Below are 21,607 nucleotides of genomic sequence, written 5' to 3' on the forward strand. Positions count from 1 at the left end.
AAACACATAACCAGAAAGATCAACAGAGGCCAGGTCTTGTCAGGCCTCCAATAATCAGTTAAGCAATTTCATTTAACAACACTGGTACTTGGGATAAGCCTCACTGGATAGGATAAGCTGAAAGCTTTGAGCATGGAACACAGTATAATCAGAGCTGTGCTTTTTAAATACAAATCCAGAAGCGATGTATGGGGTAGATGAAAGAAAGAAGACTGAAGGACCCAACTATAGCTGTGGCAACAGAAAAGAAGAACGTGATGTACCACTCCTATATTTTGCAGTGTTAACTTGGAAGAAGCAATAAGAGTAAATATTATTTTGTGAATCTCACATTTAGCCACATTTTCTGACTTAGTCATCAAGTGGAGAAATCTAGACATTTTTATTATTTCTTCATTGTAAAGATTTCTGAGTGCTTTTCCCCTCCTCACAAAACGGTGAAATTCAGACATGTAAGCATGTAAAACCTGTCTTAAAGTACAAAATAAAAGAAAAGTATAGGCTGGGCATGGTGGCTCACGCCTGTCATCCCAACACTTTGGGAGGCTGAGGCAGGCAGATTGCATGAACTCAGGAGTTTGAGACCAGCCTGGGCCATGTCACAAAACCACATCTCTACAAAAAATTGAAAAATCACCTGGGCATGGTACATGCCTATAGTCCCAGCTACTTGGGGAGATGAGGTGGGAGGATCACTTGCTCCAGAGGATGAGGCTGCAGTGAGCCATGTTCGCACCATGGCACTCCAGCCTGGGTGGCAAATAGAAACCCTGTCCCCCCCCCAAAAAAAAGAAAAGAAAAAAAGAAAGGTACAAAAGTAACGTTAAGAAAAAGTAATCATTGTCCATGCATTTCAAAGAAATTCCCAATCAGTTTTGGAAATGGAATTACAACACAATGCCTTATTTTTTGTAAGACATTAGAAATATGCAAGTAGCCAATTTTTTTCCAAGTGAGTTTTGTACTAAATGAATATTACATCTTCTGATTTGTAAATATGGATATCTGGATATGACCTTAACACATACTTGACATGATCAAAACATTAAAGACATTTATTTTAAAGTAGCTTTCTCTGGGTTTGTTGATTCTGAAATTGAGTGGCTGATACTCCTTTAAATGAATGACCTACTTACTGGATGAAAAATGCAGTGAAAATCCAATAGATATAATAATGGGATACTCAATAATGTTTGAGTTCATGATGATTAACTGGTAAATAATGTTGCATTATTGAAATGCCTTAAAGATACTTAATGCTTAGTGATTTTTCTTTAGATGTCTTACTAAGGATCTGCATTAGAAATAACAATAATTGATAGAGCCAAACATTCTAAAAGGATGTTTGAATTTCAGAGATTTCTTTCCTCTTACAAGAGTGACATATCCTAAAGATTTCTTCTAGAGATATAGTATTTTGATTTACCTGATTTCTTCTAGAGATATAGTATTTTGATTTACCTGATTTCTTCTAGAGATACAGTATTTTGATTTACCTGTTTTAAGTTGGTTAAAAGAAATACCTATAATTGAAAATCAAAACACAAAGTATTCAAAAGGAAAAGACTACTGATTATGTACTGGCTGTCAACAGTTTGGGCTAAGTGAATGTTTCAGTTTCGGAGAGTATATTCAAAACCAGAAAACAGAAAGCAGGTAATCCAAGAGTATTTTCTATATGAATGTGTGAGAGCTGGGCAATAGATTACTGTCTAGTCCACTTCATGCTGCTGTGACAGAGTATTGCAGACTGGGTAATTTATAAAGAAAAGAAATTTATTCTCACAGTTCTGGAGACTGGGAAGTCCAAGATCAAGGTGCTGGCAGGTTAGGGACCTGTTTTTGTGCTTCCAAGATGGCACTTTGAATGCTCAGGAGAGGAGGAACATTGTGCCCTCACATGGCAGAAGAGCAAGAGAGAGAGAGCTCTCACCCCTGTAAGCCTTTTTAATAGTGACATCAATTCATTCATGAGGACAGAGCCCTCATGACCGAAACACTTCCCAAAAGGCCCCCCTCCCAACACTGGTGCACTGAGGATTAAATTTCAAACACATGAATTTTGGTGGACACATTCAAACCATAGCAGTTACTCTGTAGGATTAATTGCCAGCATATTGGCTATAACAACATCATTTTGCTCCAAGAATCGTATTTGTTAGATATGTATTCTATACAATAGATTGGTTGTAACCTCTAGTGACATTAGATACTCAGTTTTAAAATGGCTTCTCTCTTAGACTTGGAGTTCCCAGAGCGGTTAGATTTTACTGCTGCTGCTCTGTCTGCTACACTTTTTTTTTTTTTTTTTTTTTTTTTTTGAGATGGAATCTCACTCCGTGGCCAGGCTGGAGTGCAGTGGAGCAATCTCAGCTCACTGCAGCCTCCGCCTCCCAGGTTCAAGCAATTCTCCTGCCTCAGCCTCCTGAGTAGCTGGGACTACAGGCACATGTCACCACGCCCAGCTAATTGTTTTTGTATTTTTAGTTGATACAGGGCTTCACCATGTTGGCCAGGATTGTCTCAATCTCTTGACCTCGTGATCCGCCTGCCTTGGCCTCCCAAAGTGCTGGGATTACAGGCGTGAGCCACTGCACCCGGCTCTGTCTGTTACACTTTGGCAACCCCCTTTTCAACACACTAATCATGGAATCCCCTGTTTTTTTTTTTTACCAGGCTTACCTAAGCAAGGACTGAAATTCATTCTGTGACCAAATGATCACACATTACATTTATATTGAGTCATCTCTTCTCTAAGTAATAACTGAGGGATATTATTCAATTGTGTTGTGTTGTTTTGTTTTGTTTTGTTTTGACATGGAGTCTCGCTCTGTCACCCAGGCTGGAGTACAGTGGCATGATCTCGGCTCACTGTAACCTCTGCCTCTTGGGTTCAAGCAATTCTCCTGCCTCAGCCTCCTGAGTAGCTGGGACTACAGGCACATGCCACCACCATGGCCAGCTAATTTTTGTATTTTTAGTAGAGACAGGGTTTCACCATGTTGGCCAGGATGGTCTAGATCTCCTGACCTCATGATCCGCCCATCTCAGCCTCCCAAAGTGCTGGGATTACAGATGTGAGCCATCGCACCCAGCCTCAATTGTGTTTTTTAAACAAAACTGATTTATTAGGAATTAAACTAGCCATAATACAGCCATAGGGCCAAGCTATAAAGCGTTTATGAAATAAAAATGAAGTAAACTACATACAGTCGCTTTGACTACTAATTCAGCCCCATTCAGAATTGGATATGATTGTCTGCCAGGGATAACACACTATGCTATTCAGCTCTACTCATGAATTCCAGTCAGATCTTGATTTCTTGTTCGCTTTGATCCTCTTATGACGTCAATGGTACTTGTAGCCTGCCTCAGATATTAAATTTTCTCAATGCCAAGGTCTTCTCTGATAATGATTTTGGTTCACTTTCAGCAACTTGCTAAAAAATCACTATATCTGACACCCTTTCCTGAACATTAAAAATATCTGAAGACCATATTTTTCCCACCTGCCCTCTACTGTGCTGTCTTTCTCTTGCTTCTCTCTTTTTATCTCTAATCCCTTGGATGACCCTTGGTATAGCTGCCATTCTATCACAGAACACCCTTTGCCAACTCCCATTGCTCATCTGCTTTGCCATATTAACATCCAAGTAAAAATTGTACATTTCCTACCTCCATTGTTTTGCAATTCATTTTCACTCACCTACTCTCAACACTGTATGTAGAAGGGAAATTCCATGATTTGTGAAGCAGGAACTAACTTCCCAACTGAAAACCACCCTATCCAGAAGACTGTCTCCCTAGGACACAGAACAAACACTCTGAGGACCATAGTTGGCCGTGAGTCCTGCACCCAGCAGTTGGCAGGCTGGCCCCACCTTTTTGGGGAAGGCAAGAATAAGAAAGTGGTTTAAGCAGTAGGCTTCCTGGAATGTCCAGCCCCAGGCCACCACACTCAGGCCTCCAGGAATCACCCTTCTCTGGGTGGTGGAGGAAACAGCCCCTGTTTCTCTCCAGAACACAGTTTCCTCTTCTTGGAGATACAATTTGATTAGCAGATGAGGTGAGGCAACAACAATAAATAAATAAATGACTTATGCAGGTCTGTGGGAGACGTAACAGATCTTCTGTATTCCCAGAAGGTCTCAAATCTATATGAATTTACCTATTGCAAAAATCCCTCTTTAGCCTTCTCTTTTGAATCCAACCAATTTGGCACCCAACCTTTGCAGTATACTTTCATGACCCTTGGAGAAGGGCCACAGTTCTGCCCATACTCAAACACAAATGAGGCTCTTGGAGACACCTCCTGGTGTCATGATCATATGGAGGCTGTTTTGGTTTCTAGGCTATCTTATTGGGAGTCTGCACAGCCCTTCCATGGGGGTAATGATGATGCTAGTTGGTTTTCTTCCAAATGTGCAAATTACACGAGTAGCACAAAATGCTGGAAGAAATGAAAAAATGGAAATTCACTGCTAGTGAAGGCCAAGAGGGCATTTGAACAAATGGCAAAGAGAGATTTTACATCTTCCCCTCTCTCTGCCTCCTTCTGGAGCGCTATCAATGAGCAAAGTTACAGATTCTCTCTGAGTCCAAGCAACTATTTTGCTATCCTGAAAGTAACCCTTTGATGGTGATTTTCCATCTGACCCTACAGAAATTAAATCAAATAATCAACTAGTGTTATTTATGATTGAAGGAAGGCTCTCTAAATGTAAGTAAAAATTGGTATGAACAGTATTACTCTATTCATATAGGCATTGCTTTTTTAGCAATTTATAGTAATTTTTAAGGTATTATTCAAAAGAAAAGGGAGCTGTTAAATACATTAGTAGTGATAGCCATTGGAAATTATTTCCATTTCATTTCCTGACAACTTCATGAAAAGGTATAATTTATTCTGAAATGTATGTTCGGAGTGGAATGATTAATATTCTTCTTATTGTTAGAACATCTAGAACAAAATCTGTTTGTCCTCTTTCAACTGTAAGAGTATAGGAGGGTTGGTAATTTCCTCTTGAAAACTAAAAGAAAAATAGTTTCTTAGTTTAAGTGATACCAAAACCGCTGAAATTTCAGTTGTAAAATTTCATTAAACAACCTTAATGAAGATCATTCTCATTAGCTCCATGTAAAATCACCTGCCTAAAATGTTCCCATATTCATAACGGAGAAATGTATGACGTTAGAAGTTTGTTAGTTGCATGCTTCAAAAAATAGTATGCTAACAAGACATGGAACTGTGAACAGCTCATTGTCAAAATTCTAGTGGAAAACTGCTCTTCTGTGCCCTTGTTAATGAGTATAATGGTGTCTGCATATGGGTGTTTAATTATAGTATTTGATGATAGAAAATAACTTCAAAGAAGAAACGATGATGGCTTTGTGGTTGTATGGAAGCTACTTCAAACTTTCTGAGAGATTTACTCTTGGTTCTTTGTACCTTGTTTTTCTTAAAGATCAAAGTATCTGTGTCTTCAGGAGGTGACTGCATTCGAACATACAAACCAGAAATCAAGAAAGGAAGTTACAATAATATTGTTGTCAACGTAAAGACAGCTGTTGCTGATAACCTCCTCTTTTATCTTGGAAGTGCCAAATTTGTAAGTCTAATATTCAACTTTTCATTAGGCTGCTGTATGTGTATAGCTAGAGGTTAATCCGAAAATGTATAGAATCCAATAACATGGTCCCCAAATGGTCTAACATAGGCTTTCAGATTTGAAAACCTCAACGTCTTACCTTACGAAATTCTGAAGAGTCAAATTAAGTCAGAAGTCAAAGTAAGTTAGAAGTCAAATGAAAGGAAGAAAACTACAGTGTTTAGTCACGTTTACTTCCATTTGTCAGTATACCATCATTTCTGTTATACTTTCAGATCCAGCGATTTAAGAATGCTAATGAGAATAAAGCTATTTTATTTACTTCTTATTTATTTATCTTATTTACTGTTCAAACTAAATTACAATAAACTCTTCCGTTAATGAAATGAAAATAGCAAAGTGCGTACTATTTTTTTTACCAATGAAAACTCTTCTAACTTGTGTTGAATTTATGACCTGAACTGAAATGACACCGATTATATCTACAAAAGCCCACCCATAAAGTTCTAATTTCTTCCATTTGAACTATTTGACTTTGCATGCATGGGGATCTTCCAAAGTGAATATGACTTCTTAACAAATCATTCATGGCATAAGTCAATATTTGCCATTTGGGTAAGGAATTCTGGGTCAATTTGGGAAATAAAATCATAGCTGCCCCCTCAAAAATGTCAGTGTCCTTGGTGAAAATAATAATGGATTCCGAATTTAAATATTTGTTTTTATCTTTACCACAAGTATCAGAGTGAGAAAGGCTTTGGTCTCAAAATTAGACTTAATTAGAATTGGTAAAATTAACAAATATGCCTGAGCATTATGGACTTTTTTTTTTTTGCTTTAAGGATATAAAAATAAAATATTATTTTAATGTATAATAAATATTATTTGACAAGTATTATCATGAAGCTCCTAATCATTTCACATGTCTGCAAATGGCGCTTATTGAAAAACACTCTGCTGGTCTCCTCTTTAAAAGTGCTTTATATCTGATATCTCTTGTTTTTGTATTTCTCTGAACTAGATTGACTTTCTGGCTATAGAAATGCGTAAAGGCAAAGTCAGCTTCCTCTGGGATGTTGGATCTGGAGTTGGACGTGTAGAGTACCCAGATTTGACTATTGATGACTCATATTGGTACCGTATCGTAGCATCAAGGTAACCAACTTAATAAAGATTAAGATAATTAAATGATAGAATTTTGAAGTAGTTTCCCAGTTTATAAGAAAACTCCTATTTCCATTTCAATAAGGTAACTGTGTATGCATGTAGACACGTGTATGAATTTTATACATGTCTGGGAGTGGGTATGTTTGTCATACTTCTTAGGAACTGACAAACCTTCCAGGTATTGACCAGAGGAACAACTCCATTTCTGACCCCTTCATCTTGTGTCTGGTAGGAATTTGGGGGTGTCGCTGTTTCAGGCTTCCTATTTTGCCTGAAGAAAGTACTGCCACTTATTCTTATGGAATACAAGCCAAAGCATAAGAGCACCATTATTGCCTGTCTTTGTTGTACACAGCTCCTCCTTTAGTCTACATAGCCACCATAGAAAAATGCAGTTTCAAAACACTGAAATTCTTATGTAACATACCAGGTCCACACTACTTAAAATGGGAAGTAACTGAGAACTGATTCAGTTATTCTATCTTTGGAGCTGTAATGCAATTATCAACGTCTAGTACCATATAGATTACTTACAGAACTATCCCTGTCTTCGGCACTTCCCTCCCATTTTCTCTTCTTGTTTTCCCAATTCTCAACTCCCTGTTAAACCCAAAGCAGCTAACAGTTGAAAGCTATGGTTAAGGGCCTAGGGCTAGACATGAAGCTGATCAGAGACAGAGAAGACTTAAAGAACTGGTAATTGTTGACTCTGGGTGATATATAGAGTTTCATGCTGTTTTGTAGATACTTAATTTTTTCCATAATGAAAAGTTTAAAAGAAAGAGCCATGTGCAATGGCATGTGCTGTAGTCCCAGCTACTTGGGAGGCTGAGGCAGGAGGATCACTTCAGCCCAGGAATTCAAGGCTGTGGTCCATGATGATCATGCCTGTGAATAACCACTGCAGTCCAGCCTGGGCAACATAGCAAGACTTCATCTCTTAAAAAAAAAGTTATAAAAAAAATGAGAAGCAATATTTTTAGTTCTTTTTAAGGAAGTTTTTCAGCAAAAGTGTGTGTGCATGTGTGAGAGAGAGTGACAGAGTGCTTGCGTGTTTGGTGGTGTTGAGGGAATTAAGTACTTAACTGGGTTTAAGGACATTTATACTCATAAAGTACAGTTCTTCTTTCAGAAAAGATACATTCTGTTAAAGAAGGTGAACCTTATTTGATAAATTCATTCTTTTGTTACCATGTATTTCACTTAACATTGCATCCTCAAAGAAAAAAGATTACCAAAATGAGACAGCAGGCAGAGAAATATGACATCGAAGTTTTGTTATGACTGCTTGTCTCAAAAGAGAGACCAGATTTTCATATTTAACAGCTCATGGAAATCAATCACTTAAAAAAGAAAATGAAATAAAATGATAATAGCTTTCAAAATTCTGTTAATTGAATTTAAAACTGAACTTCTATGCAATTTGTACACTGAAATCTGAAGGGTGGATATTGTACTGTATATATTAAGATGCTGTGCCAAACAATAAAAGATATACCATTCTAGGAAGACTACTTCAACAAACTGGGATCCAAGATATTATAAAGAATTTTAGGAGAAATCATGCAGCTTATGATATGAAAGGGTGGCTCATTTGGGGTCCACTAGCTGAATTAAATTAGGCAAAATGCTGAAGAAAGTAATATAAACTTGCATAAATTGTATGTGTTGGTAAATAGTAAATTATTATGTAAGCCATAGGAAAAAGGCTTTCCACTTAACCAATAGCAATTCCATCAGTTAACTGCTGCTGTGTCATTTCATGTCAATGAACACACACAGAATCAGGACATGGTGCTCACTGGTTCTGGTTGAAACTGATGTAAGTGTTGAGCCAAGATCAGACTCTGAGTATTGATTTGAGATCTAATGAATTTGGAATGTTAGAAACTAAACAGCCAGTTTTCTCTTAAATTCTTAAAAACAAGTCTCTGCATTTTATATCTTTTAAATCTGGAATTACCAGAAATGTGATGCATATTTCATTTTCTGTATGTTCCTCCCCTTCACTTCAACACGTACCCTTGAAGAACTGGGAGAAATGGAACTATTTCTGTGAGAGCCCTGGATGGACCCAAAGCCAGCATTGTGCCCAGCACATACCATTCGACGTCTCCTCCAGGGTACACTATTCTAGATGTGGATGCAAATGCAATGCTGTTTGTTGGTGGCCTGACTGGGAAATTAAAGGTAATGTGTTCATCCTCCTCCTGTTTATTTCATCTTTGTTGACATCTCCTGACATAATTACTTCAGGAGAAGGTATGATAAAGCTCTGTAAAACTTGATCACATTTTACTTAACTTGCATTTACGAAAACATGAATTTACTTTGAGTAAGAATTTTCTTCTTTGAAGATTCAACCTGGAAACACAGTATTTTTAAGCTTATGTGTATTTATTTAAACAGCTGTTGTTTTGTCTTTATCTGTGGCATCAGTTTTTTGTATATTCTTGTTTTAGTTGCCTCAAGAGCAAAGTGTTTTTTAAGTATACCTCATCTTCTGAATCGATTTATGATTTATAGATATGAAGTGCTATAAAGTTCGTACTCACATCTAATTAAAAGATTTATGAATACTTTGGGAAATATCACAGGAGCTATAAGCTTTCAAAACATGATCTGGTTTTTAAAGTTTTCAAGTTGCTCTTATTCTTATAGGGTGATGCACTTAATATTCATAATTGCTTCATGACAGTCCTTGCGCATTTCAAATTGCAGAATGCCTGCCTTTTAAAGAAGCTTGTGTTGATTAAATGGAATTAGGTGTTGGGAAACCACTATGGGTGAGATGCAGCAGCACAACCAAATATAATGGATAATCCTGGGCTTGTCAGAATCATCCTGAGATGAGATTAGTCAGAAAATGTGAAAAGCCAGGGTGACCCCAAATTTATGAGGACTCAACCTTCATATAGAATGAGGTTATTTTATTTACTTTGAGTATGAGATGTGACTCTAAAGTATGAGAATTTATTCCAAAACCACACGCTGAAGTTATCCTCGTTTCTTAGAACTTCATATAAATGTATATGGTACATAGTAATATATAGTCATATTATCAACTTTCTCTCCTTCACAGATAGATAAATATAGGGATAGCACACAGTAGTACAAAAGCCATGAATTTTGAAATCAAATCCAGGTTGGATTTCCTCCTCTTCCACTTGCTAAAATATAACCTTAGACAAGTCACTTAACCCCTTGGGCTTTGGTTATCTCAACTAGAAAAGAATGATAAAAATATCTACCTTGCTTGCATATTGTAGGATACAATAATACATTTTTTAATATTCTTATAACTCTTCCTATATGCTAAGTAATGTTCTCAGTAATTTACATGAATTAACTTGTTTAATTTTTACAACAACCCGAAAAAGTATGTCTTAGTCCATTAGGGCTGCTATAAGAAAAATTCCATGAAACTGGGTAGTTTATAAATAAACAAACATTTATTTCTCACAATTCTTGAAGCTAAGAAGTCTGAGATCAAGGTACTGGCAGATTTGGTGTTTAGTGAGAGCCAGTTTTTCATAGAAGGAGGCTTCTTGCTGTTCTCACATAGTAGAAAGAGTGAACAAGCTCCTTTGGACCTATTTTATAAGGGCACTAATTTCATTCATGAAGGCCCTGCCCCTCACCATCTAAAACTCACCTCTCAAATGCCCTGCCTCCTAATACCATCACTTTGGCGGGTAGGATTTTAACATATGAATTTTGGGAGGGACACAAACATTCACACTATAGCAAGGTAGATACTAATATTCTCATTCTGTAGTTAAGGAATCTGAAGAAGAGAGATGTTAAATGTCTTGACCATGGTCACACAGTAATTAGCAGAGCTGGGATTTGAACATAGGTTAATAGGCACAGTGGTCTTCACTCTCAACATCTTGCTTCACTGCCACAATGAATAGTGAAACACACACTACCATAGTGTGTATAAAATATATGGCAAATAGCTGAGATGTGGTAGTCACACCTTAAATTGTACCTTAATAATTATTATGCAAATGTAATTGGCACAAAAACAGTATTCTGTCAGTCTCAGAAAAAGAAAGAAAACATGAACAAATGAAATCTATAGCAAACCTTAGGAAATCATTTTGGCCAAGAATTTCAAGGCTACTGCCACACCAGAATATGAACCAAAAGCTGAAAACAACTAAATGAACTTGCTCATGAGAATTCAAATGAGCAGGAAAATCTCTCAAATATAGCTTTTCAGGATGCAAGAAGAAGCAAAAAGCAAGCAGAATTCACAAGTAGGATAATCAGTCTCTAGAAAATTAAGAGGTTCAGACTGATGACAGAGCATTGCAAGAACGACTCCAATGTGCAAGTCAGGGGCTCCGATCAACAATCTTTCTATGCGGCTGTGCAGTACATGGTCACAGCAGTGGGAAATGTACCTGTTGACGGGTTTAACCTAAAACCATAGCAGTAGGCTATACCATAGAGCCTAGGTGTGTAGTAGGCTATACCATCTAGATTTGTGCAAGTACAGTACAGTCTATGCTTTTAACTATTCAGTAACTGATTTTACTATTTAAAATTTTAACTATTCAGTAACTGTTTTCTTATGTGTGTTCTAAAAACCAAATGAGTCAATGCATGTTTTTCCCAGATAATCTGAGTAAATATGGGTTCACTTTGGCACAGAGTTTTTAAAGTTGTAGGCACCAGAATATAGTACAGTCATGTGTCACTCAATGACAAGAATACATTCTGAGAAAGTTGGAATTAGGCAATTTCCTCAATGTGCAAACATCATAAAGTGTACAGTACTTGCACAAATCTAGATGGTACAGCCTACTACACACCTAGGCTTTATGGTATAGCCTACTGCTCCAGGGCTACAGCCTGTACAGCATGTTCCTCCACTGAATGCTGTAGGCAGTTGTAACTCAATGGTAAGTATTTGTGTACCTAAACATAAACAAGGTACAGTAAAAATACAGTATTATAATTTTATGGAAGCACCATCATATATGTGATCTGTCATTTACCAAAACATTTGTAATATGTCAATGCCAAAACAGTTGTTTCAATTTACAACAAACTTCTCTAGGAGGGACCAGGTCATTCTCTTTCTTCATGATTGTGTATCAAGCCTAAGACTTTTCCTGTGAAAATGACACCAGGATTGAATTTGATCAGATTATTTGTCGATTCTCTATTTGACTCCAGGCCCTGTGCTGTGTATACAAGCAAACGACACCAACGTGGTCTCATTTCCTACAAAGTTGCTTACTTTTTCTTTATTCCCTTGAACTCGAAATCTTCTTGGCTGTGAACAGAAATTTAAAAATTTATAGCAGCACTACCATAGAGTGATTTATACAAGTGCTTTTAAAAAATCTCTTCTACGTCATCAGCGTGTCCCCTTTCTTCTGATCTCAGGGGAAAAAGCTTTGTGTATGCATGGCCCAAATTTGCCCAAAGAAAATTATGTAGGAGCACTAGCATTTATTGAACACCTTCTGTATATCAGGCACTGAGATTGGTGTCATAAATAAATTATCTAACTTTATTCTCACAAAAATTCCACATTACAGACAAAAGAATAGAATTGTGGAGAAGGTCAGCAGCTCACCTAAAGTTAGAAGCTAGGAAGTGTTTATTTACTGATGATGAAAACTGGTATAGCAAAAAGTAATCAGCATTCGTAGATTAAATAGTTGAGCTTTTCCCCTGTTGTTGACTCATCCTGTAGTAGCTCTAAGGATACGGACAGAATATGATGAAAAGATGAATATGTACATATGCCAAAATATCAGAAAGAATGGATAATGATAACTTTAGTTTCTGCTGATAATAACTCTCATGGATAAACCAAGATTATTTGTGAAATTCCAAATTCTAGCAAATAACGGTATTTCTTTCTGCAGAAGGCTGATGCTGTACGTGTGATTACATTCACTGGCTGCATGGGAGAAACATACTTTGACAACAAACCTATAGGTTTGTGGAATTTCCGAGAAAAAGAAGGTGACTGCAAAGGATGCACTGTCAGGTTAGTTGAGATGAGAACTCTCCCAGGGTCTGTCCTGTGCATAATAAAAGCTTCGATTTTATTGCATAATATTCTATTATCATGTGGATGATGTGGAGCAGGTTTGAAAGGATTATACTCAGAGGTGGAATTACCACAAAACTAATGAATCTTCAAGTCCCTGCCTGCATTTGCACAGGCATTTTTCAAGGCCCTGGGAGGTATACTAGCAGTACATTTGCATAGTCATATGTTTTTATAAAATTTGCAAAGGTAAGAGATTTTGGCTACAATCAGTTAAGTTTCCACTCCAGTGTTCCTTCATGTCGAGGGGTTTTTCTGTGTCTGTGAGTACCTCATTGTTATAATTTTTTTTTCCTAAAGAGAGCTTTCCCCAAACTGATTAAGTTTCAGGTCTTGCTGAGCATGAATTCACTCTATTTATGTTTATAACGAAATTAGAACCCCAGCCTAGGTTTTATCTCTTACAGGATTTTTTTTTAATTGACACATAGGATCCTACAAGTACTTCAACTGGAAACCTATGGGATTTAATGATTCTGCTTCAAGAGAGAAGGAGAACAAGGGGCCGAGATAGTCCAGGAGGAAAGTTCCTAATACATGACCTCAATTATAAGATAGAGGGTAGAATGAATAGGAATTTGAAAATATTTAACATCCTATCATACTAAGCATGTGTAGAGAATAAACATTTTTATATAAAAATGAATACAGGATATAAAATATTTAGCTAGAAGTAGAGGATTTCTCAGCATAAAAATCTTAGAGCCCACTTATCACCCAAGCCTAAAGCAATTTTATTAAATTAAGACTATAAAACATACTTTAAATACCTGCAAAGTTAACATGTCATACAGCAACTCAAAAACCATTAAGTGCTAAGGAGTTTGTGTTATTTTCCATTTAAAGGATATACATACGTTTCTAGGACCCAAATCCTAGCAGAGTACACTTCACATTTCTTTCTCTACATCTCTAGAGTTTCATAGAAAAAAGTAGCCCCAAAATGTTATCCCTCTAAAAGTCTTAACTTCCAACTCTTTGTTTCTTTTTGACATCATGGACTTGTCAACATGAAATTGAGGATAGTTTGAAAGCGTGACCCATTCATTGTTTAAAATGGTTTTGTCAATAATCTTCAACAAAATTTAACATGGAAGGTTGTCTGTAAAATTCTTTCAATACATGAAAGACGGTGAAGCCCACATTAATATTCTGCTACTCACAAACAAACACCAACTTTTCCCTAAGCGTTTCTTTGGTAAACTTCAAAGTAGGATTTTCAAAAGCCTATTATCAACAAAACGTCTAAGGCATTTAAATATCCATTCAGCAGTGCATGTCATGTGAAACTGTAACATCACTAATTATCAATTCTGCAAAGATTTTGCACTTCAACACATAAAGTATTATGCTAATTTATGATTATAAGAGTATTCCTATGTATACGTAGGGTGTTTTGTAGGTTGCAGAGATTCACGTTTACAACTTCCTGATGCTAGAATGAATACAGCCTAGTCCTAGCCATGAAAAGACATCACCAAGAAGGGAGGAAAAAACAAATACTAAAATAGTTCAAATATCAGGCATAATAAAAGTCCCTTTAAAAAGGCACATTTGGAGTATACTACAATTACCCACATCAGATTAAGGGCATCATGATCTACTTCACAAAGGAGGTGACATTTGAAATGGTCTTGACCTGAGGTAAGAGTCCAAAAAGAGGAGATAGCAGAAGAAATGTGAAGAACATTCTAATTCCTGAAACCAGTAAGAGCAAAGGGAGGAAGAGTGGGAAGCCGGAGTGTTTTTAGAAAAGAACAAGTGTGAATTCACTCATACAAGATTGGCAAATGGGAGAATGATTCGGGTAAGATGCAGTGGCCACAGAGGTTCATACACACTTCTTCCCAGCATAATCATGTTTTTTTTTCTACCCCATAATGGTAGCTGAATCCAAAGTAAACCAACATAGCTGAAGACACCAACCTCAAAGTACTGTGCCACAACACAGCCTGTACACAGTGTGCATTCACCCATATGCCTGCCTTCAGCTTGATTTAGCCAAGCGCTCTATCTCGGAAATGTTCGTGGCCCACGTCTTTTCCGTCATTGTGCATTTTTGCCCCATCGCTAACACTTGGCAGTGTCAACCCTTTCTTATACCCCTTGTCATCAAACTATATTCACATTTTCTTTTTAAGGTGAAGTGATATGTATACTGAAATAATCCTATATTTTTTAATGTTTTAGTGTATCTTTTTGAGCTGTGCTAATACTTTGATCAGGATTGTTATTGTTTTGTGAGTTCTCTAATTACACAGTTGTGTAAGTTTTTAGCAGTCAGCCGCAACTCTATTTTCCCATAAGCCCTGTTATTTGTAAAAATAATTTTTATAGAACTCCTGGTGTTTGCTTGTTTGTTTATTTGTTGTTTTCAGGAAAACACTTATCACATTTGAACATAAAGAGCAATCATTCCTACTAAAGAGCAGGAGTGATTTCATGGAGAAGATGTAAAAATGAGGCTAAAAGAGGTAGACTAAGGAAATGTCATAAAGACCTTAGAATGTCAGTTTTAGAAATTTGCGTCTATTCAATAGTCAGTAGAAGAGATAAAATTGTTGTTATGCTTTAGAAAGAGTAATCTGTCAAAGATATTTTTAAAAGTGTATCTTATTTTTCTCATGCTTCTAAAATTCACATTAAGATTAAAGTAAGGGGGAAAAAAGCTGCTGCAAGTAAAATGTAGTTAGCTGAGCATTGAAATGGTGATATTTTAATAGACTTAGCCCCAATATTCACCTAGAACATAGCTGCTCCAAAATAGCATAATTAATCTATACTAACTTTACCAGACATCAAGGTTCAAAAGAGAAACAAAAGGCAAGTTAAGAAGCTTAGCATTTATTAATTATGAAAGAGTAGGGGCTTTTTTAGTAAATGCATTCAGAATGAATAGGATAACTCTATTCTATTCTATGTCGAAATATTATAGAGTGTACCTGGAAGGACTCATATTATTTCTCATCCCATAGTCACCAATTCAAAGCCAGACTTACCTTGTTTCTCCTAGTGTTTTCTAATGAATTAAATGAACTGGGGGGATCTACAGCTCTGTGTTTAGCCACTCCCAGCCCACAACTCTTTCCCGCAGATATCTCCACAATCGCAATAACATCAGACAGACAGGTAGGTAGATAGAGAGATACATAAAAATAGCCTCATGTTTGGAAAAAATATGTTAAATGTATTCACAAAACTTATCTTAGATATTCATTAATTATGCATCCAATATTGATTAAACATATATTCTCTGTGAGGTAATTTGCTATACTAAAATCTTTGTCATCCTACAAACATCAACTGGATTCTAGGATCCAAGTACTGTGCTGTATGTACTAGATGTTTTGAGTTTGTGCCTGACATAGGACCTAGCCCATAATCTGTTAGATGGTCTCATGAAATTTACATTCTAGTGAAGGAGACAGAAAACACCATACAAATAAATACAGGCCTCCTTAATCGTCTGAATCTAATTTGTTCCAGAAAAGTTTGTTGGAAGGCAAATATTCAGAGTAGGATCCTATATATAAGAAATGTAATAATGTATTCTCAGCCCATCCAGAAACCCCGCCCCTTTGCCCAAATACCACTAAGACACCCTTAAGCATCAATATAACTATCTACTACCAAGTGCTTTTACAAAACATAAAGCACTTTAAAAAACTAATGACTTAGTTATTGCACACCTCATGAAAGGTGAGAGATGGTTTTTACTTATTCTAGCACGGTGGCAGTAGAGATGGAGATAAGTGAAAGGAACGAAGATGTATTTAGGATATTTCCTGCCCTACAACAGCCTGTAGTCTCATTGCTATTCAGTGATGCATTGAATAACGACAGACCGAATAGATATGATCTGATTCATGTGAAATGTCTCTCTTCTCAGTCCTCAGGTGGAAGATAGTGAGGGGACTATTCAATTTGATGGAGAAGGTTATGCATTGGTCAGCCGTCCCATTCGCTGGTACCCCAACATCTCCACTGTCATGTTCAAGTTCAGAACATTTTCTTCGAGTGCTCTTCTGATGTATCTTGCCACACGAGACCTGGTAAAGATCATATGCGTAGGAGAGTTTCCGTGACTAAAATGCGTTTGCTTCTTTTATCAGTTATTGGTAAAATCATCAGTTATTGGTAAAATTATCAGTTATTTTCTAAAAAGCCTGGGATGATTGTCTGGCAGCCAAGAATGGGTGATACAGATAGTGCTTATATATTTTCAATAATAACTTTAATCACAGATACAATTTAATTACTATTTATTTTCAGTACAACTCCCCACATAATCCTTTAAGCAATACATCCGGTAATAATTTTTCCCAGCATGGAGCCATACAGCAGCAAAATGCTTCCTTAATCTTCTTTCAGAGACCTGAGTTGAAAAGGTGATTATAAATATTCTTTGGCCTCATTTTTTTCTGGTCAGTATTTCTTAATGAATTCTTTCAGGGAACATACCTTTTGCTTCACTTAATATGTTTTCAGATGAACTCACATTTTACGACTGTAATAAAAGGATATGTCTTAGAAATTTGGTTGTGACCATGTGCATCATAATATCACAGCCGCAAAAATTCAGAAAATAGTAACACCAATTCTATTTTCAAAATGGATTTCTGCAACAGAGTGACATATTCAGCAATTTAGCCACAAGACCCTAACATAAACCACACAAGAAAAGTGAACACTCATATACTTCTCTGTATATCTAACCACTGGTGTATGTTTACTCTATTAATAGAGAGATTTCATGAGTGTGGAGCTCACTGATGGGCACATAAAAGTCAGTTATGATCTGGGCTCAGGAATGGCTTCCGTTGTCAGCAATCAAAACCATAATGATGGGAAATGGAAATCATTCACTCTGTCAAGAATTCAAAAACAAGGTGAGTTTTTACAGTAATAATGCAATATGGGCCTTAATCATGAAATCCAAAGTGCACATGTACCTGATCAAGAGGAAGGCTCCGTCTATAATTTTAGCTACTCACGAGTTCAGTGAAAAATTTATACAGTCATTTTTTTGGCTTAGATTATAGGTGATTTGGGTTAGACATGACTGATTGAAGAGCCAAATGCTTCTCTATCATTTTCTTTTGAAACTGAGAGCTTAATTTGAAAGCATAAAACTGTCTTACAGCTTGCAAAATTATATCCTGTAATATGTTTGAAAAATGTTGGGTGCTTTTCTTTTCTCCCTATTTTGTCAAGATATTTCCTTTAAAGTGGCCCACAGTGGAATCTGTAGGAGTGGTAGGGCATAGTTATCAGTTCTTTGCTCATTTAAATTGCCAAACATTTGTATGCCTGCAAGTAAATAATTGATCAATAGTAACATGACATGTTTATGATTCGGGGACATTTTAAAACACTTTCACAAACATTGTTTTATCTGATCACATAAGCAGGTATTTTGTTCCAGTGTTAGAGAAAGTAAAATATACACTCAAACTTTTATGTGGTCACAGACATATATATAAAAGATCTCACAACCAAGACAGAAATCCAAGTCTATTAGTTCTGAGTGTAGTGCTATTGCTTTTTAAGTACATAATTGCTCTAATTCTGTGTAGTGTGGCATTACCAATATCTGCAAATGAGACTTTGTTACTTCTGCTAATATAAATAGACTCAATTAATGTTGCCAATGCCAGTGTGACATTTCATGAAAATTTACATTTAAATTTAAATTTGTACCATCTTTCATTTCTGCATTTAATACATATCTGCCAGGCACCTTCTAAGTACCATGTAAGAACTAAATGAAGTTCTAAGTTCTTGCCTTCAAGGAACTTGCATCGAACTGGGGAGATAGACAAGTATCAATGGTTAGAGGATAGAGAGCTAATTGCTGTGATAGAGATGTATGTAGCCAGCGAGCAGTCTCAGAAGAGAGACACTTGAGTCAAACAGAGAGGTCAGTTTCCACTGGAGTGACCCTGAGGCACAAGCTGGATGAGGAGTTAGCTGGATGAAAAGCATGTATGGACATTTCAGAGTAGTGAAAGTTGCGTGAAAGCCTGGAGTCATCAGAGAGAACACATCCTTTTCCAGCTGCATTTCCAACAGGAAACTCTAGAGAAACCTCTCATATGGGACAAAAACTGGCTTTGCAATTCTTTATTTTGGAGTGCTGCTGCATACATTGTTCCTGTGTAAGAGAGGCACAATGCACATTTGCATGTCAGAAGCTCTGTGTAGTTAGTTGTTCAGTAAGAAGAATGTTTAGCTGTTTAACCCAGCATTTCCCAAATTTCTTTAATCAGAGAAATCCTTCCATTCCTGTAATACTAGCATTCTGCTGAACACACTTTGGGGAATGCTTTAGTAACTACAAGTGAATCCATAGCCTACATGAATGAATGTTGGCAGGAAATTATCAGTAGGGGCCAAGAGATAACAGAACCAGTGCATAAGGGGACATATGAGCTAAGTGAGTGAGTTTCAGCTTTATCCTGAAAGCTATAGGGATACCAAGAACTCTAAGAGTTTTAAGAAAGGGTGTGATATCGTAAGACTTGTGCTTTAGTAAAGTTTCTTTAGCAGCAGTTTGGAGATATGTAACAATTTAGGATGCTACGGAGTCTGGTGAGCCTAGTGTCTCCCCACCAACTTCTCTTCTATAGTAGTAGAATAACAGATTTGAAGAAAGAAGGAGAAGATGGATATGCATTATAAAAGAAAAAAAGACAACCTAAATGTCCATCAACAGATGACTGAGAAAAGAAAATGTGGTATATATACACCACAGAATACTATGCAGCCATAAAAAAGAAGGAAATCATGTCTTTTGCAGCAACAGGAATGGACCTGTTGGACTTATATCCTAAGTGACATAACCCAGAAACAGAAAATCCAATACCATATTTTCTCACTTACAAGGCGAGAAGCTAAACAATGGATACACGAAGACATGAAGATGGAAACAATAGACACTGGGGACTCCAAAAAGGGGGGAGGGAGGAAAAGGGGTGAAGATTTAAAAATCGCCTATTGGGTACAGTGTTCACTGTGTGGGTGATGGGTCCACTAGAAGCCCAAACTTCACTCTTATGCGATATATCCATGAAACAAACCTTCATATGCACCACCTGAATCTAAAATTGTAAAATAATAAAAATAAAAATAAAGACATTCGGAACACTAAGCTGAATTGGCTAATGCTATAAACTCTAAAGATAGTAATATGCTTGGTAGATGTACGGTATAACAAACAGGGATAAAATGATTCAACAACTTAGGAGAACAATTTTTATAAATGGTCATCTTGGAAACGCTAATTTCCATAATCAGTCTGCTATCTCAACTTTTATTCTATCCATTAAAACAAATAAACAAAAGATCTGTGCTCTGAATCAATATTAGTCAAAGGTCAAGTTACAGAATCATATAAATGTGAAAGTACTTAAAAATATGTTTTAGGTTTACTGTAACTATAGCATTCCATCAATTCAGAAAGTTCTTCCCCCAATAGGTCTAATTTTTCCAGATTTTACTAGAGCTACTAACTGTTACTGTTACTGTTACTACTCTGTGGTCCAGAAATCAGAAAGAATTTTCCTTTATCCCAGCCTACTCAGTATCTTCTGTTACATTTCTGGTTTCTAGTTCAATCCCTTTGACACAGTTGGCTGATACCTTCTCATTTATAAGTCTTCTCCTTGGCTTTCAAATTGACTCTAGACTCACATTGCTTTTTGCCTTTCTGAATACTCCTGTCAAATGCACCAAGCAGTCATTCTCACTTTTATTTTGGGTATTAATGACATGAATCATTCTCCTTACTTCTCTAATGTATCTCTATGGTATCACCGTTAAAAAGAAAATAAGCCCTATGAGGTTTAGTTGTTCAGAATTTTGATTCTTAAATTAGACTGGGAACTTCTACCTTCTGCCCATGGTTGTTACCCATTCTCTATTATCTCTGGTGTCTCACCACAAATTTCTCAAGTTAAACAGGTGAAATTTTTTATTATAATAAAACTATAGCTGTTCTGTTTTTCCACATGTATTCTCATATATCCAATATATTTTCTCTAATACTTTTAAAGTATTTTATTACTATAGCAGGTCAGTTAATATGTATTAATTTTTCCTTATAAAAAGAAAAGCATTGAAGCTGCAATGGAAAAAGCAAATGTTATAAACAAATAATTCACAAAAGAAAAATGCAAACTTCTTATATAAAGTTGAAAAATGCAATCTCAATAGATTACAAGCATATGGTCATTGACTTGCAGTAGCAATATCCAAAGATCACACTTAAAGCAGTAAAATCTAAATTTAAAAGGAAAAGAAGAAAGGCTTGGCAAAATAACCTTACTACCTGCTTTGATAAGATTAGCTCTTACAGGACACATTTATTAAATACCAACTATGCATCAGATGCTGTGCTGCATCAGTGAAGATGCATACGGTTCCTACCCTTGAGTAACTTACCTGCTGCACAAGTAGCAAATTACTGTATCTGTTTAGGATACAGTAAACACCAAGGGAGACATATGGAGGGAGAGAAATAAGGCACTAACTGAGCCCTAAGTCCTTTTTTAGTTGAGAGGGTAGGAGGGGTGGAAGCAGTTGCAGGCGATCCAGGCCAAAAAGCATCATATGAAAAGATAAATATGTATAAAAACATGAATTATTTGGGCAGATGTTGTAATCAGTTTGAATTATTGGAGTTTAAATTTCAAAAGAGTGATAGAAGATAACGCTGGGCATGTTGGCAAGGGCCAGATCACAGGAAGCTGTT

The 21,607-nt window shown here is 36.5% G+C and overlaps 1 protein-coding gene across 6 annotated transcripts in view; it reads left to right on the plus strand.

Annotated features, from left to right (window-relative positions):
- The window catches only part of LAMA2 (laminin subunit alpha 2), a 631,365-nt gene that overhangs the window by 562,375 nt on the left and 47,383 nt on the right, over positions 1-21,607 (plus strand). For all 6 annotated transcript variants that reach the window (XM_055391635.2, XM_055391626.2, XM_055391631.2 and 3 more), the window contains 6 exons: positions 5,466-5,609; positions 6,631-6,764; positions 8,807-8,966; positions 12,668-12,792; positions 16,745-16,907; positions 17,600-17,744. In XM_055391635.2, the coding sequence (XP_055247610.1) occupies positions 5,466-5,609; positions 6,631-6,764; positions 8,807-8,966; positions 12,668-12,792; positions 16,745-16,907; positions 17,600-17,744 (871 nt within the window). The remainder of the gene's footprint in view (positions 1-5,465; positions 5,610-6,630; positions 6,765-8,806; positions 8,967-12,667; positions 12,793-16,744; positions 16,908-17,599; positions 17,745-21,607) is intronic.

Source organism: Gorilla gorilla, chromosome 5 (assembly GCF_029281585.2).
Source record: "Gorilla gorilla gorilla isolate KB3781 chromosome 5, NHGRI_mGorGor1-v2.1_pri, whole genome shotgun sequence".
Taxonomy (NCBI): Eukaryota; Metazoa; Chordata; class Mammalia; order Primates; family Hominidae; genus Gorilla; species Gorilla gorilla.